General features: G+C 39.8%; 1 protein-coding gene across 2 annotated transcripts in view; it reads left to right on the top strand.

Moving 5' to 3' along the window:
• The window catches only part of rxraa (retinoid X receptor, alpha a), a 111,659-nt gene that overhangs the window by 59,878 nt on the left and 33,200 nt on the right, over positions 1 to 18,581 (top strand). For both annotated transcript variants that reach the window (XM_040157329.1, XM_040157330.1), the window contains exon 3: positions 9,492 to 9,730. In XM_040157329.1, coding sequence (XP_040013263.1) covers positions 9,492 to 9,730 — 239 coding nt within the window. The remainder of the gene's footprint in view (positions 1 to 9,491; positions 9,731 to 18,581) is intronic.

Raw genomic sequence — 18,581 nt, 5'->3', positions numbered from 1 at the left:
TTTTTGTGGGACAACAATATTTCATGGCAGGAAAGAAAGTATGAGAACATTCTCAGAAAATTATTAATTACTCCTACAATATAATCAACTTTCCTACTGTCCATCTATACGCTCAGTATGTTGCACACCATCAGAGCTTATTTTGGAATTTTCAAACATCAAAGTGGGTGATAGCACAAGGCTTCCAAAAATGACCTTTATACCGGCTGCATGTATGATACCGTGATAAAGGAAATGGGAAACATTAATAAAAACACAAACATTTATCACTTCATTTTTTTAATTTGCTTTTTTATCTTCTCCAGTTACTCAACCAGATATTGGTCAAACTGCCTTTTGCTTCTTCCCAAATTCTTTTAGATCAACCAGTCTATATGTTAGGCTAGAATATGACAAGTAGTAAATCGGTTCCCTTGTACTTAAACATTTCCAGGCTGCTACTTTGCAGCAACCGTTTGTAGCCTTGTCTTGCGTAGCTCTGCTCAAAAGCCAGCTGGTTCTCTGGCTCTGAGCTCCTAGGGAGAGATGGTATATCACCTCTGAGCTAAAGAGAACAATTAGGCCATATCAGCAGATCAGAGTGTTGGCTGTCAGGGCACAGTTAGCAATAGTGCCAGTAATCTGTGGCTTAGCTGGCACCTAGCCACAGCCAGCCGTGGCTCCATGGCCTCTTCAGACACTTAAGAGTCACTGAGGGCACCGCTGTGCCCCAGGAGCTGGCGCTCTTATCCACATGCTATTGGGGAAATGAATTGAAATGGGAGGAAAATAAAGGGAGGTCATGAGAGACAGAAAAGACTAAGAGGGAGGCGGGAGGGAAAGAATTAAGGCTCTAATGAGGGCAGTTGTTTCAGCAGGCAAAAAGAATCGGGTTATATCAACACAGTGTATCAAATGATGGTTGTTAGCGGCCCACCTACTGTGAAATTATGGGTGGCCTGTTTTGGTTCCTTTATGCCACTTATCCCACATTTAGGCCTTTTTTCTTTTGGTCTTACATTCTGTCTTTTAGTCTACCAGTTGGTTCATGGATGCCAATAGATAGGGGCCTGAACAGACAGTAAAAAGAAGGCTTGGATACTTTTGATTAGATCTGACACAAAGATCCAGCTACTGTATAGTTGCAGCTGCTCAGTCTGATAATATCTCATCATGACAGCAGTTCCTGTCAAAGCAAACACCCTCATCACTACGTGGCTTTTTTCACCTTCCGTCTTGCTTGCATCAGTTAGTGTAATGAGGACATAAGATTAGAAGTAATGAGAGTGAGGGGAAAAACCTTGTAAACACCGTGCATTATTTTCTCCTGTACTGTGTATTTAATTGTGAGGGGATTATAAAAAGCACAAAGACCACGGAGAACGAATGACTAAGAACAAAACACTGTCTTCATCAAGCATCCCTTGTGCATTTAATAAGGCTGTGATGCTCACTTCCAAGTCGCAGAGGTGTTGATCAAATGCTACAATCTGCAACCGCTGATTTGTTATTGGATCTTTTGTGCATTGTTTTGCATCAGAATTTCTTCTGATCAGTCCCAGGCTTACATATTCATATTAAGATGTGAACTTTTTTCTGTCACGTAGTAATAAGTGAGATATTCTGACAAAATAAGATACAAAAAGAAAGAACCATCATCAAGTCACAACTGACCACAACCTAGAACTGTCCTCATCGGAATAATACCAAAAATTCCACTCTAAATACTTGTCTGTTTAATGGACAAACATTGCTTTCTAGTACGCTACATGACAAGTATACAGGAAGAAAACAATGATTCAATTTATTGTATTTCCCCCACTCACTTAAGCACCACCCATAGTTAAACAAGAAAGCTCAGAAGGAAACTGCAGGGGACCTCGAGCAGTTGTTCTAGAAGTGATTCTGGGAAATGCAAAGGCAATTTGTTACTTTTTCTGACAATTTATAGACAGCAATTATAAGACTCACTGAAAAATAATTAAACATTTTTTGAGCATATTAAAAAGTGCAGTGCAAAGGAAACTGTGGCAACCACTCGTCATGTTTTACATCACATATTGACATGTTATCAGCCAATTATGGCCCCACCCCTACACTGCCTCCCACCAACCCTAAACACACACACACTCCCCCAAGACGGATACTCCCATTACCTCTCCCTTATCAATAGGGTAAACACATCAGACTGGCATATGTACTCTATGGACCTGTTTATTTTGTGGAAGACAGTAGGAAGACATTCCCTGATTAGTGAGCACACATGCATATGCACACACTCGCAAATATGTGCAGCACTCAAAAGATGTTGACCATAGTAGTTAATTTTAACCACAGATAGAAAGTGTGATGATGACAATAAGCTGATGAATAATCATCTCATCATTGAAACACACATGGAAACACGTGAACACAGAGCTTCATGGACGATAGAGTAAAACATCAGCCTGCTCTCGTCATGGTGATATAGACATCAGCGGTAAAAACTCCTGAAAATGAAGCTTTTATACTGACTCTTGTGTTATTTTTGGTTCTGGGTTTTTGCGCAACTGACTAAATCTCTTGGGTTTTTTGTTAAATCTTTTCCTCTGAACGCATCCAGAGAAATGCTAATGACTAACGTTTCATCCAGACTTTGCTGTGGTGCTCCATGCTCTTCAAAAAGTGACTCACCTGCCTCTCCTAAAACGTCCCTGTGAATAAAAAAATATCTGCGTGTCACCTGAATGGGGGGGCGGCTGCGTTAGCGTAGGTGCAAGTGACTCATGACTCCTTTGTTTATGCTAAAGTCAATCCATGAAATGATAATTTTCTCCTAGCTGCTGTCTCACCAATGCCATCATCTCTCAGCTGACCCATTGCCAGCAGGATGGTATACAAAAACCCATTGTTTGTGCAAGGATATTTGTGTGTGTGTGTGTGTGTGTGTGTGTGTGTATTTTTATGCGTTTGTGCCGGAGGGAATGATCTAACGAAGTCTCAGGAGGATATGGGATTGGACAGAAGCTATAGCGGTAATAACCTAAAGCTGGCACTGCTGTGTGCATCATTTTGTGAGCTTTTGACTGTCATGAGTGATGAGATTTAAAGGCAAAATGGCAATTGGACATTAAGTATGTGATTTACTGAGATTTATGAGCTCTCCCTTTCTGTTTTTGCCACATCCCACACCCTCGTGGTCCACTAAATCTCCACTGTGGCACTAGTAAATGAATAATAGAGAAGGAGAGTTCGCCGCAGAGTGAAAAATGAGCATCAGTCTGCCTGTACATAGGCACACGCTTGTGATTGCGAGTGTGTTTCAAAATGTAATAAAAATTCTACACAGTCACACAGTACTGGCCACACTACTCGCTGGTGATTGTTAAGGTCAGTGTTCTGAGCCCACGGTAACAACAAAAGTTAGGGAGGCATGTTCCCCATCCCCTGAGGAAAGTATGCCGTTGGATAGCCAAGAAATACACCAACTAGAAAAATAGATTAAGCTTGCATCAACATTATGAAAGGGGAAAAAGCCGAATCAATCACAGTTGTAAGCTATGCGATATGATATATTATAAGATATGTTTTAATATATATTTTAAAAAGACCGAAGTAAACATCTCGTTGCGGAGGAGAAGTATGTATCTTTCTTCTCTGTCACATTAATCATTGCCCAACCCATCATTTGTATCTTGATACTCCGCCAAATTGGGAACCAGTAATTGGGAAGGACCCTCTCTGCAGAGACAACAATTGTTCCGCCAAGCCTTGTGTCTCACCTGACTCACACAGTCGACAGAGGTTGTGAGAAGCAGATAAAAAGAAGTAAGGAGAGATGGAAGTCAGGTAGGTTTGTGTTGCAGTGGCCTTCTCAGCCTTCAGTTTGTCAACTTTCATAACAAGGTCTATTTAGCTGACAAATAGTGCACACTCTGCTGTGTTCCTTCAGGACATGCTCTCCCTTACCAACCCATAAAGTATTAGTGACTCAGTGTAACTAGAAAGACCACAGACCAAGCTCCTCTCCCTCTCCCGTAGGTTTTCATTCAGCAAGACTTAATGCCTAAATTACAAAACTGATTCTCACTGCCTCCCAAAACAATTTGTATGACTGTTCCAAAAATAATTCATATGATAGTTTTCTGAGCTTCCACCTCTAACTTTAGGCATCTAAAACTTCTTGGGTTAAGGTAGACTGTTCATCTTCATATGTAAAAGAACTATGCTGACAATCAAAAGGAGGACTTGCACATGAACTGTAGCCACTGTGCTTTGTATGCCCAACCATCCACACAAACCTTCCCCATAAATTTTTTTTCTTCCAGTTGCTTAAAAGTGCCTTGAAGTGGATTTTTTGCCTCTCTTTCTTTGTTAAAACATTTTCAACTTGATCCCCACAAATCATGCTGCCGAGACCGACCTTACAACCAATCCCATGTTTCCACGGTAATCATATCACCCCTAAAATTCCTTTTACTTTCTGAACAATTGTTGCTATTTCCACCTTTGCTACTGAACGAATGACAGATGCTGTCAACTTTCTGGAAAGGACAGTCATTGATCACAACAGGACAGACCACGTGTCTCAAAATCGTAAATATTGGTTGTTTCAAACGTCTGACCAAACGCTATACACTGTCATTTTCCCTTTTGAAGACCATCTCCTTTCATCTTATCAGTTATCATATTCTATGCTCACTAGCCCGCAACAGCCAGAACACAAACTGGCAAATTTCCTCTGTGTAATCACACCCAACGGCAGAACAAAAGAGCAAGAAAGGCGAGAGCGAGGGAGGGAAGTATTGTTTAGAAATAGGAGACGCTTGTATGCAGTACAAAAGTGATAAGTGGGGAACTCTGTCTACACCTGCCAGTAAGATGGGCCCTAATTTGCTTATTTGTAGCTGTCAGTTGTGCTTTTGTCTACCCAGTGATCCAGGCCAACTGACAGGCAGAGGCTGCAAACGACAACGCTCAGAAGCATTTTTTCCTTTTTTTTCCACTCTTCCCTGTTTAAACAATTTTGCATATTGGCATTCATGAAACTTGGAGGACCGCCACTCATTTCTTAGATGCTTCAATAATTTTTTATTCCCCCCTCCTCCCCTGCACTGCCCTTGCTCACCGATTTGTTTCATATACACACTCTTATCTAATCATGAAAGCATGTTTATTTTATGCTGTTTGCAGGTAGTAAAAACTTTTACAGAGCTTGCAGTGTTCTCTGAAACTGCTCGTAAAACATATTTCACTGTCCAGTTCAACTTGTTGTAATGAAATCGGGTATTTGAAGAAATACAGGCAGTAGTGTCAGTGTAACAGAACTCAGAACTCATTATTATCTTATATTGTCCTGCTTGTCCTTTCCTTAACTTGCTTCTTTCTTGCCATTCCTGTCTTCTCCTTACCCCTTTTCTCCTCTCTTCTCCTTGTTTCCTCTCCTTTCCTATCTCCTCTCCTCACCTCTCCCTTTTTCTCTCCTCTCCTTGTTTCTTATCCTCTCCTTCCCTCATACACCTTTTTGGTTCCTGTGTTTCTGTGTCCTCCATTTTTCTCTCCTCTCCTCATACATCCCCATACCTCCCTCTGTCCTCCTGTCCTTGTTCCTCTCCTTTCCTTGTTTCCTCTCATCTTACCTCCTCATACTCTCTTCAGTTCCTCTCTTTCTCTCCTTTTCTCATAAGTGTTTTTGTTTCCTGTCCTCTCCTTGTTTCCTCTTCTCTCCACATACATTTTTTCATTTCCCCTTCCCTTCTTTCCTTGTTTCCTCCTCTCTCCTCCTCCATCTTTTCGTTTCTCCTCTCCGCTCCTCTCCTCCCCAGGGAGGATTAGGACAGAGTCCTTTTCATCCTGCTGTAATCCTACACTGGCAACCCAACTCCAACAAGAATAAACATACACACAGACATGCAAACACACACATTTTGCTTTGAGATATGTGTATGTTCTGGGAGCTTTGCCCAAATAAGACCAGTCACATACAATATGACCACATAGTTACATAGCTTGTTTCATGGTCGTCTGGAAAAAAAACATCAGAGAGGGTTTTTTGAGATTTTTCAGGTAATGGTCTGCCCTTGGTGTTCCTCTTCTCCAAAAAAGTGTGAAAGAGAGAGAGACATAAGGAATGAATGGGAGATTAAGAGACACAAACGGGCTGATCTACCTCTCGGCCCATCTCGAGGTGGGGCCTTGCTGGAACTCTGAGCTCCCCCTGCTGAGGCCTACAATGGCAGATTGGCAGCCCTAATACCGCAGTTAACTTTATCTGCTTGAATTAAACCCCTATTGGAGAAGGGTTATGGGAATTGCTAGCTATGGGAGAGCTTTTATTTATTTATTTAATTTTTTCAGGAATTATGTGTGTGGGCGCATTTTAGGGGAAAAAAAGTAATCAGAGGGATATAAGCTTAAGGGGTATCAGTCAGAAGATTAAACACAGAACTAATACAGCTAGATGCCGAGCTGTTGTTAGCCCTTTATTAAGAAGGATGTGTGTTTGTTTTCAAATGGATGGGGGCCATGTGTGTATGTGTGTGTGTGTGCTTACAGGAAGTGCTCGTGAGCCAAGCAGGATGTGCAGGAAGTGTTTGGCTTGGCTCAGCTGGCAGCTAGGTTGGACTGCTGATGTGGGGAGAAAGATGCAAAGATTCCCCCTTATTTTTTCCTGCATTCACAAGACATTTTACAACAGAAACACATTACAAAGAGCACACACACATACTCAAAAAAAAAAAAAAAGTGTGCTGGGACAGAGACGATGCACTCCAGGAATATTGCTGTGAACTGGACTCTTTACTTGCAGCCAACTAATTGAGCTATCCATCAGTTTTATTCCACTGCGCGGAAACAGAGGAACTTAGTCACTTATGAAACGTGGGAGTGTGATAGACAAGCCACACTCTCACTTATTACATAACAAGTCCATGTCCCTGCTGCAGAGAGAGAAAAATTGTAGCAGGACAGGGTGTAAAAGGAGGGTATGTAAGGACAGACTAACAGACTAACAAGGGTGAACCTAAGCTGTTTTACATCAGCTGCAGGGGTGGGTGATTTTGGAAAAATTGCTCCACCATGATGTATACATAATTTTGTATGGTATATTAAATGTTTCTGGAAATTGAATTGAGAAACAGATAAAAGATAAAATACTAATGTGGGAATGTCTACTTGAAGAATTTCAGTAATTCTTCACTTTGATGTAAAATTGCTGTAAATCCTGTATTGCCATGAAGCAGTCCTGCTCACTTATTCTGCTCCATAGACTGCCATAGCGTCCAACACGCCAACGCCTGCTGCCAACGAGAGGTAGATAAAATAGTTTGAGCTGCAACCATCAAATACTGAATTTTCATTAGATTCATCTGCCAGCCCCAGAGTCCGAATTGACATCTTCACATCTCTTATAGTGTCCAACCAACAGTCTAAAATCCAAAAAAAATTCACTTCACTATAATGTACGACAAGGAAAAGCAGCTAATTGTCACATTTGAGAGGTGAAAACCATCAAGTGCTAGGCATTTCCCTTGAAAAATTACTCCAGTTATCAAAATATTTGCTGATCAGCTAATCATTGTAGCTCGGTACTGAATAAATTAATTCTTAAAAAGTTGAATTAAGAGTCAAGTAAAGTTTCTTTATGTCTTGCCCAAAATCACAAGATTGTCTCAGGGGGCTTATCAATCTGATTAGTTTACAACACCCTCCGTTGGAGACTAATAAGGAAAAAACTCTGGAAGAAGTAGCAGAGGGACAGAGAAAGGAAAGGCAGATAGCAGCAAAGATCGACATGATCGTAGATGAAGAGTAAGAGATAGTGAATGGTGGTGTTGAAAGACAAGACAGGACGGAGGGGACTTGTTATCAGTGCACATACAATGCTGTTGCCAAATTCTCAGTAACACACCACAGTATCTACTTTCTTTGCTCACACTCCTGTCTGTCCCATATCCTGTGCGTTGACAGCTGATGGGCAGATGGCCCACTCCTACAAGGTAAAGAGTAGGACTAAGTGTAAGAGGGAGAAGAAAGACAGAAGGAACATGAGCTCTTATACATATGACTTTATCCTTATCACTCTCTCTGACTTCAATCTCACTGCACGTTTCCCCTCAGCTATGACGTCGTAATTTGAATTCTCCTAGCAACCTTGTCTCCCAGAAATTTTTTATACATACACCAATCAGCCACAACATTAAAACCAGTTACCGGTTTTAATGTTGTGGCTGATTGGTGTACAGCGATCAGCGATTATGTTTCTTACAGTGTGTAAGAAACATAATTGCAACCAGATTGTGTTCCAGAAACCTAATTGAGGATATATTACAAGTTGCAAATATGTTAATACTGAATGTACCAGTAAAATGTTCACAGACAAACAACAAACAACATATTTGTTTTTTGCCAGAATATCCACTCTTGCAGTACAATACTCACTTGTAGTGATTACAGCATTAGTACACTTTTTATAGTAATGGTTAGGCACTCATTTTAACGTTGGGAAAGATCCTGATCTGGTTAAAAACAGAAAAAGTTTGCAGTGACTTCAGACACAATGTGTTTATTGACATTTAACAAAAACCACCATTTTGTTGCCGAAGCCTAATCATAGACGGGGCTTTGGATGCGAACCGTGGCCTCTGGCGTTAGAGTTGTGCGCTTTGTGCACCCACCATCCATCCCAACTACCTCCAAGCAACTTCACTGCTATTAATAAATGCAGCTCTTCATTCATTCAAAATATATGTTTCCTCTGAACATAATCCAGCCAGCAATTATGTTTCCTACCAAATGGATTTGCTGTTGCAGTTCAGCTTTATCGAAAAATAATTTCTAGGAGACATGGTTGCTGCTGGGCCCACTACCCCTCTCATCAATCACATGCATTATAGATATAGTACATCCTGTCCTTAAAGATCCCTGAGGGAAGCACTTGTGAAGACTCTTTGGTTTCAGGGAGGGAGACCCACTCCACTGTGTAGAGATAGAAAGCCTCCATTGACTCTCATGTTACGTTGTTCTCTTTTCCACAAGAGCTGTCGTCGGATTTAATTGTCTCAAGTGTTTTTGCCGAATTGTCCATTTTCCTGGAGCGTTCTCAGGTTCAACAGCTGCTTTCACACTTCACCAGAGGTGCTGAATTTCTTGGTGCCAACCACTCCGCTCAGGAAAAACTCAAGTCAGAGTGTGAAAATGTTTTAAAAAATCAAAATGTGTAGAGCAAGGTTTTCAAAAGGTTTATGTTGAAAGTTTCAAGGTGCACGGGGTTTTGTCAGCCTCACTTTGTACACAAACATTTGTTGTTGTTTTATTTATGTTTATTTTTATCCATTTTCAACTGTGTCATTGCTGAAAAGGTCCCTCTTTAACATCAAATACTACATCATGTTTACCAAATTTTTATAAAGATGTTATCATGAGAAATTATAACTGATCATTTTTTCACTGGTATCAATGTGCCACGCTTTCCGCACTTCATGATAAAATGCTTTCATTCAATATCCTTCCTTTTCTTTATTTATTCTGAACAGATTCTTCAGGCCAGATGACCTCCTCACCCCTGGGCTCACCCACATCCCACCGGGGAATGCACCCTTCTCTGCTCAGCCCAACGTCCATGGGGCCCTCTGGCTCTCTTCACTCTCCCATCAGCACGCTGAGTTCACCCATGAACGGCATGGCCTCCCCCTTCTCCGTCATCAGCTCACCCATGGGCCCTCACTCCATGAACTCGCCGGGCATGGGCTACGGCCCCAGCGTGAGCCCCCAGGTGAGGCCCGTAACAGATTGAAAAATATGCAGGTGCACACATGCACTCAAAGTATACATATATATATATATATATATATATATATATATATATACACACACACATACACACACACATATACTACATACATAGTACAGATACATACACATGCACTCACATGTATACCATTGTACATACTGACAGTATATGGAAATATTTTGTCTTCAAGGTTACTTACTCCCCAGAACATGGAGTATAACATTGATTTTTGGACAATATCGTAAAAATTAAACAATTAAATATGTCACATAATTGTACAGTTTATACATTCACTTATTGTACAAAATGCCAAATCATGCATGCATTTCACACACATCCACAGCCATGTGGATGCACAAGTATACACACGGGAACCGTATGATTATGGTGGCGGCCGCAGGATACCACTGAACATGAAGCAAGCATTTGGTTTTATGAATTCATGGATTGCATTGGAATACCTTATTATACTGTCCTTATTATGAGGATCGATGTTAGTTTGAAATTAGCTGCCTGTGTTCATGTATATCTTGGTTTACTTGTACAATTTGGGAAATTGTATTATGCGCAATAGAGGAGTTTTGTTCTGGGTTTCAGGAGTTTCCAATGGTAATAGCACACAGAATCAGCATCAACAATGTTTATCCTAATTCTGCCCAACAGTTAAAAAGAAAATCACCTACCAGTACCTCTAAAGCTCACTGATTATGTCTGTTGGTTGTCCAGCAGCCTCACAGTGACGACAAAACTCTGAGACGTCACTGGACTCAGCTAAGAAACAGTCCAGCATGTAACTACCTGTAGAACCACAGCTTTTTTTACATTTTGGCTTTTGTACCGTCACGACAGTCGTTTTGATCTTTTCATTTAACTCTATTTACACACTCATTTAAATAAGCAACAAATAAATACAAAAAATCTTCGCTGAATTAATTAAGCTGACTTGTCACAAACCAGAACCTTCATATTCATGTAACATGGTTCCATGAGGTTTTTCTGTGTATTTACTCCCAACTTACTCAGACAGACTGTTGTGTATCATGTCTTACAGACTGTATTCATGTCTCAGAAGTGCAAATTACAGTTGCTCACACTTGCACACGCGCGCACACACACACACACACGCACACACACGCACACATAATTTTCCTAAGCCTGGCCCCAGCAGACTGAGGCCCTGCTTTGACCCCATGCCAGTTAATCAAGGCCTATTCATGGGATTCCACATTACTTCAGCACTGTCACTCTTTCTTCTATATCTGAGGCACATTTGTCACTCTCTCTCGCCATATCTTGCTTTCGTCTCTATCCCTTCATTCTTCTTCTCTCTGTTACTTCCCTCTTTCCTCTGTATTTTCCCCTTTTTTGTTTTTATAATTCTTTGTCTTTCACATCATCTCCATTTCCTCTCCCTCTTTGTCTCTTACATTTTTGTTCCATCAATAAGCCTCAGTTTCTTTGGTATTTAAAAAAAAAAAAAAAACACATACACACAGACACACACACACACACACACATACAATTAAGACATCAAAGCCTGCGGTGGCCCAGTTTCCGTATGGAGCCATATCTAAAATTGAAATTGTTTCCCCTCAAAATGCAGTGGCTGCCCTTCTTTGTGTTTGTTAATAATTGTGTTAAAGTGCGTCGGCAATGTGATGCTATTCGGAATGGGCTTTTCCTCACTATTGTTGGGCTTATCACCGCCTTTTAAACGAAAGTGTCCCACATGTAACGGAGTTAAGAGCGGATTAGGGCCACTTTCAGAAAGCGGCCAGAATCTTTCATTGCTAGAAAGTCCACTTCCCCCTCTCTTTCTGATTCTTCTACAATTTTTGATTCCAACGCTTTCATCTGTTCTGCTGTCTCTCTCCCAGAGCAGCATACTTTGTATGCAGGTTGGATATTTAGGTAGCAAACGTTACACTTGATTCAGCTCAGTCTGTCTCATTTGAATGAATCTATAACAGGAGCTTTAGTGAATTTATGTCTGTTTGAGTATGTAAAGGTAAATTTAACATGTACATATATATATATGTATATGTATATGTGTGTGCGTGTACACATATATATATATATATATATATATAGTCTTTTATTTTCCTTACTGCTTCTCAGCCAGTCTAGGCAGTTTTAACAGCTGCTCAAAAAAGAGCAGGTAACAGCTGTTTCTGTTGGTGGTGACAGTTTTAATGGTGTATGTACAGTAATTATAGCATGTATCGTAACTTGTCTTATGGGTCATGAGTGGTTCCTAGTCTTTGACAGTGGTGTTTTATTTTAAATTTGCTGAAACAGCTGGTATCTGAGTAAATGACTCCGAAAAAAGAAAATCACCAGCACTTTTCTTTAAAATTTTTACTGTTCAGATTTTATTCTTTGAGTTGGATGTTGAAAAATGACACTAGTTCTGATACAATACCTGACTTTCAATATCAATTGCGAAATAATATCTTCCTTTTAGAATTACAAACATGTTTTTCTACAAAACATTTTTTTTTCTTCTAAGGTGTAGGAATGGACTGGTTAGGGTCAGAATGGGGCAAAGTGCACCACCCATTTCTTTAAGGCTTCCCACCCGTTTCAAAATGCCAATGTTTGGTAAGCACATGCAAATGTGATCAGAATGAGGGTATAAGAAACACTTGACCTCCCTTGTCCTGACTCCATATTAACCTTCAACCCCAATACTTTCTCGGTAACAAATGAATTGTGTCTGTAGCAGAAAGTATTGCAAACTATCAAGTACTGAAAGTTGCCAGAACTTGGTCTGAATTTAATACTGTCTATTTACTCTTTGCTATTTTTTTCATCAGATGTTTCCTGATTTTGGATAATAATTTCTGAGGTTTGACTGTATTTTTTAGACATTTTCTTTTGCTGCTTGCATTAAAACATTAAAAACTGATGCAATCAGTAACACTTCATTTCAAGTCTCCCTATTAAGTAGGGCTGTGCGATATGGACCAAAAATCATATTTTGCTATTTTTAGGCTGAATGGTGATACACAATATATATACTGGTATTTTCTATGAAGAGGGCTAAATGTTTGGTGGTAATCAAAGCCACATGTGAGATCTCAGAAGCACGTTTATTAAAACAGACTGTAATCAAAATAAAATGCAAAGACAGGGATTCCTTCCAGGCCAGATTAGGCTTTGCCAGAAAACATCTAAGAAAGCCTGCCCAGTTCTGGAACAGAAGCCTGCCGATTCTTTGGACAGATGAAACCAATATTAATTTGTACCAGAATGATGGGAAGGGAAGAGTATGGAGAAGGAAAGGAACAGCTCATGATCCAAAGCAAACCACATCATCTGTCAAACATGGTGGAGGCAGTGTTTATAGCATGAGCATGTATGATTGCCAATGGAACTGGGTACGTGGTGTTTATTGATGATGTGACTGCTGATAGAAGTGGCTGGATGAATTCTGAAGTGTAGAGGGCTACACTGTCTGCTCAGGAGCAGCCAAATGCTGCAAAACCGATGCTTCACAGTACAGATGGATAATGACCCAAAACATACTGTGAAAGCAAAACAAGAGCTTCTCAAGGCAGAGAAAAGGAATACTCTTCAATGGCCAAGAAAGTCACCTGACCTCAACCTAACTGATCATGCTTTTCACTTACTGAAGACAAAACTGAGGGCAGAAAGACCCACAAACAAGCAGCAACTGAAGGCAGCTGCAGTAAAGACCTGGCAAAGCATCTCAAGGGAGCAAACTCAGCATTTGGTGATGTCCGTGGGTTCCAGACTTCAGGCAGTCATTGACTGCAAAGGATTTTTCATCCGATTATTAAAAATAATCCTTATATTACAATTATTTTGGTTTGTCCAATTACTTTTGAGCCTCTCAAAATGTGGGACTATTTATACAAATGGCCGTAATTCCTAATGCAATATTTTTGTTAAACCCCTAGAAATAAAATTGAAAGTTTACACTTCAGTCGCATCTTAATGGCTTCATTTCAAGTCCATTGTGGTGGTGTACAGAGGCAAAAATACAAAAATTGTGTCACTGTCACAAATACTAATGGACCTAACAGAACATTACAGTGTGTTATAAACCATTTATTAAATGTTTATACACTGCTTGTAAATGCTAAATAAGGGGACTTGAAATTAAATGTTGCCTTTTATCAAATAATCAATCTTGTCAAAGAAAACAAAAACAACGCTTTTATTACTCAAAGTAAGGCATAGATATGGTATCCAGCCCTAAATGTGACAAATAGCCTATTCGTGTTTTAGGATTTGAGCTGTTAACCATGAACATTTGCATAACAGAGACTGTAGAGGCTGCGGACTATTACTCAGTGAGGGTGGAGAATGGCAGTTTCATGTGAGTGTGGCTCAGAGGTTAAAGATGGTGGCAGGGCCCTGTGGTCGTGAGGCGCGGCACTTTTGATGAGATGTGATTTGAGTCAGACGGCGTATGCCACTTGCTCTTAACACTTGGCTGACTTGCTGTTTTCATGAGCAGTTGACTGGAACGAGGTCACAGCTCAGCCTCTTCCCCTACTTAACCGCCCAGAGCCCATTACAAGACCCCCACCTATTCTAACCACACAAGCACACCAACACTCATAGGCATGGATTCACGCACTCTCGTTCTAAACTCACATACCCGTGACCACACAAATTTTTTTTTCATAAAAGAGAGAAATAACACCATGGTTGTGTCATTTTTTTTCTTTTTCACTTCCTTTCTTGCATCTTACTGTCTTTCTAGACTGTTCTCATCACAAGTAGACCTTGTTTACCATAAACTACAATCATCAGTGTATTTTTGTAGCAGGAAACAGAGCTTGTAGATTTTTGGAAACATAAAATCCTGGTGAATTTTTTTTTCTGATTAAAAAAGAAAGTCGACAATTAAAAACGGTCTAATTTTCAATAAAAAATGATTTAAAAAAACAAGAACAATGAGGCTTAATCGTCCTCTACATCAAAGTTGTAAATGACAACATGATGAAAACTGGGGAAGGGATGAACAAAAGTCCAATTCTTAGTGGAATCTTGTGTCCTCCAAAAGCAAAACCACATGTAAAGAGAGAGACGGTCCTTTATCGTCAGCCAATTCTTACATCTCAAACAACAGTACTTCCCCTTCAGTTCTGGCTCAAACATCCAGACACACTGACATAGTGCGGCTGGGCTTTTTCCTTTTTCCTTTTTTTTTTTTCCAGTGAGAGATTTTTTAGTTTGTTGCGTCTTTTTGGTGCATCCCAGTTATTTCTTGTGTATGTTTTTGAAGATCAGAAAAGCATATGTATTGTTTTGAGAAACACCACATACACTGTTAACAAACATTTTGTGACAGTAAGAATTTGCCCATAATGTGAAATGCATATTTTCATTCAGTGGTTTTGTCATTATAAAGCTTGACATCGCTTTATTTTTTTTTTTTGAGTTTTATAAAGTGAGAGATGGCGAAACATCTCCCTGGGTATCTGATCCGGGGACGGTGCCAGGCCACAGCCTCGCCCATTAGAATTAGAGCCTTCAGTGGTCGTGTCTGCGGGCTTGAACTCACTGACAATACAGATCATCCCTCGATCACAGACACCGCAATTCTCCAAGCAACTGGAAGGGATCATACGCAACGGTTGGAAAACATTTTACACTTCCAATGACAATGGCGAGAGTTGTCAGGCTGTTGTTTTTTGCAGAAAAGGGGTTTCTTTTTCATCGGACCACTGCCGACTCCCATTTTCCATTTTGCAGCTCAGTCTGTACCCCTCTAGTTACCGCACTCTCCCACCGAAACCTCCCTGAGAATCCTAAACCAACAACAGGCCTCCAGTGTCTCTCAAAAGACAAACTCAGTATACCTAGAAATACATATAAAGCTTGAGTGTTTTTGGAGACAGATACTTAAGAATCACTTATATGAAAAAAGGTGTAAATGTTTTACAAAAAATGGAACACGCTCTTCATAAGTTATAAATGAGCGGCAGCGCTGATGTCATGTTCTGGTTTTGGGTATGTTGTGTTTAGGTTAGGGTTGCTAGGGGACTGAAATACAACACACGCACACATAAGAGAGAGAAAAGAGGGAGAATAGTGGACCTCAGCCCCCTTTCCTGTGTGGGAGTAATAAAGGTCCATTCCGCTGCTCTGGTCTTTGATGGACCTTGCTGTAGTCACTTTGCATGACATCATGGTTCTAATGGCTGCACAAAGGGGCTGTGTGTAGGGTCCCAGGGGAACAGTTAAGGCTCTCCCAACGTCAATCAACCCTCAAATGGATGGGGGGAAAGTATTTTTTCGCCAAAGCTGTCTCCAGGTAGCAATTACAAGCAGTTTTAGAGACCACTTTTTTCCCCAGCAGTGGTAGTTCAAGGAAGTGTAACTAATGTGTAGAATTAATTAAGTTGTGCTTCACCAGAAGTTTAGTACACAGTTCTGTAGTTCTTAGTTTCTTTTAGAGCCAAACTCGCTGTTCTTAAAGACAGGCCTTTATTTCAAATTACTCCTGTTACATAAATACAGTAAACTTTATTATAGTTTAGTGAGAATTTTCCAATTCGCCATGTTAATTTACTGTTGCTCCTGTTGCGTTTTCTGCGAATTTCCTGCATTTTTTTTTTTTTTTTTTTTCATATTAAAACTAATCCAGCAGTGCAGGGTGCAAATTCTCCTCCCTTCCCCTGAAGGCTCTTATTTTGAAACTTATGCAGGAAATGTTGTTTCGTTGAAGGAATCACAACAGCACGGAAAGTACAGTACAATAAGTGAATGAGAAAAAGCAGTATTTCTTTTAAAAAGAGAAAGCCAGAAACTCATTGTGTTTATAGAAATAATGCTGTGGAACTGCAAATTGTGAAGATATATATATATATATATATATATATTTTTATTTCAAACTTTTTATTTTGGACCACCTTTATTTGTCAAACATAGTGTAGGCCATCATTTGAGAACTGCGAGGATACAGCATGATAAAGCTGGGGCCTATGTGTGTTCTGGCTTGTGTGTGGCCACATAGGAGACAAGCCATTTGGGAGGTGGCAGCTATAAGGGACAGAAACAGTGACATTAGGTTTAAGTTTCAGAGAGCAATCTCCTTATACAGACTCTAGACGTTGCAGTTTGAATGTCTCTGGGGCAAAAATTTATTTTAAAGCCTCAAATAATCCCTTTAGGGTTTTAATTGCATCTGGTGGTGTGATCTTACAGTAACTCAACACTGTCTGTGGACAGACATGTACACTGTGGCATGTCTGTGAAGTGTCACACTTTCAGTATGACTAATTCTACTTTTTTACTGCAAACACACCTGTAAAATTTGTAGCTGTGTACAGAAAGTTGTTATGGACTCTCAACAGCTGTCACGCAGTGAGAGCAAAATTCATCAACAAAAGAATAAGCTCTGTAAAGACAAGATAAAGGAGGCAAACACTGGTCAAACAGCGTTTTAAAATTTTGTTGAAACCTATTGAGGTACCAGATGGTTCGGGGTTTGCCATGATATTCTTTATGTAACATGCAGTGATTGACTGCTATCATGTTATGCTGAAAGGTTAAAGATAAGATTATTAAAAATTATAAAAAAGATGTCTAGCAAAAACTCTACACTAGTAGCGTCAGGCAGAGCCTTTCCTTACAAAGAACATAAAAGTTAGTTACAGATTAGTATGATCTATTAAACAGTGGATGTTGAGCGTCAGACTACATTCTGCCAGAATTGATGTTAATCGGCCCCCGCATCTTGTTTGAAGAACTAATTGATTACTCACCGGCTAACACTGATGGAAACATTAGCAGCCAGGAAAAATACCAGTAAACCATTGGCTGTGTGACATGGTAATATCTAATTAAAAACATTAGCCTAAACGCCGGATGACTTGCTAGTGGATTTATCAGTCCCTTATCTGCTGAATAGTGAACAATGGAAATACTACTGAATGACTTGCATGATGCAATCAGTCCAACTACTGCTAAATTCAGTTGCGGTTCAACACTGAAATACTAACTGAATTACTACTGAATCATGTGCTACTTGACAAAAAAGAAATTCCCCTCATTTAATTTTCATGTGGCTTACCAGAGAACATTGGGAAAACCATGATTAATGACTTGATGATAATGGACATACTCAAGAACTAATCTCTGGATTGGCGCTCATTTTGACACTGGAAATACTTCTTGATTAATCTGTAAGTGATACGTTGTGAATAGTCCTTTCATTGACCTGCTGTAGGACATACTGTACCCATAGACAGTGGAAACACTAGTGGAATACTCACAGGTTGATTTAGTGTTGGAAAATGGAAATAGTAATTGCTTATTTGACAGTGCAAATGGTTGGTCAGTTACAGTAATTGCTGGAAGACTTACTAATAACACCCGTCAATTTATGACTGAATGACAGACAGATGACATAAATAAGTTTGATTACACACATATACAGGCGTATTATACAATGTCACAGACTTTTAAATGTGTTTTGAAATAATGGACCTGGTTTTCCCACATGACAGTGCAAACAGTTAAATAAAATCTGGATGTGTTCATACCCATTTCCCTGCATACCAAGCTACGTGAGTGCAAACTGCAGACAAGCACAGGTAAACTACTTTAGGGAAAACAGGTTGTGTTTTTTTTTTTTTTTTTAAATTCTATTTTTGCATGATTGATGGACAAAAGATACGGTCGTTTTCTGTCAGTGTCTGAAAAGCAGTTTATTAAACTTTTCTCTCAATCCTTGATTTTGATTGGATGGAGGGTGTGTATTATTTAAGATAACCACACAGTTCCGATGTCTAGGCTGCATGACTGTTAGAAATTATTTTGAATATCTATAAATTTGTACCAACCAGCCAAT

Source organism: Xiphias gladius, chromosome 20 (genome assembly GCF_016859285.1).
Source record: "Xiphias gladius isolate SHS-SW01 ecotype Sanya breed wild chromosome 20, ASM1685928v1, whole genome shotgun sequence".
In the NCBI taxonomy this organism is placed as follows: domain Eukaryota; kingdom Metazoa; phylum Chordata; class Actinopteri; order Istiophoriformes; family Xiphiidae; genus Xiphias; species Xiphias gladius.
Note: the sequence above shows the minus strand (reverse complement) of the source record. Positions and strands in the feature narration are given on the sequence as shown.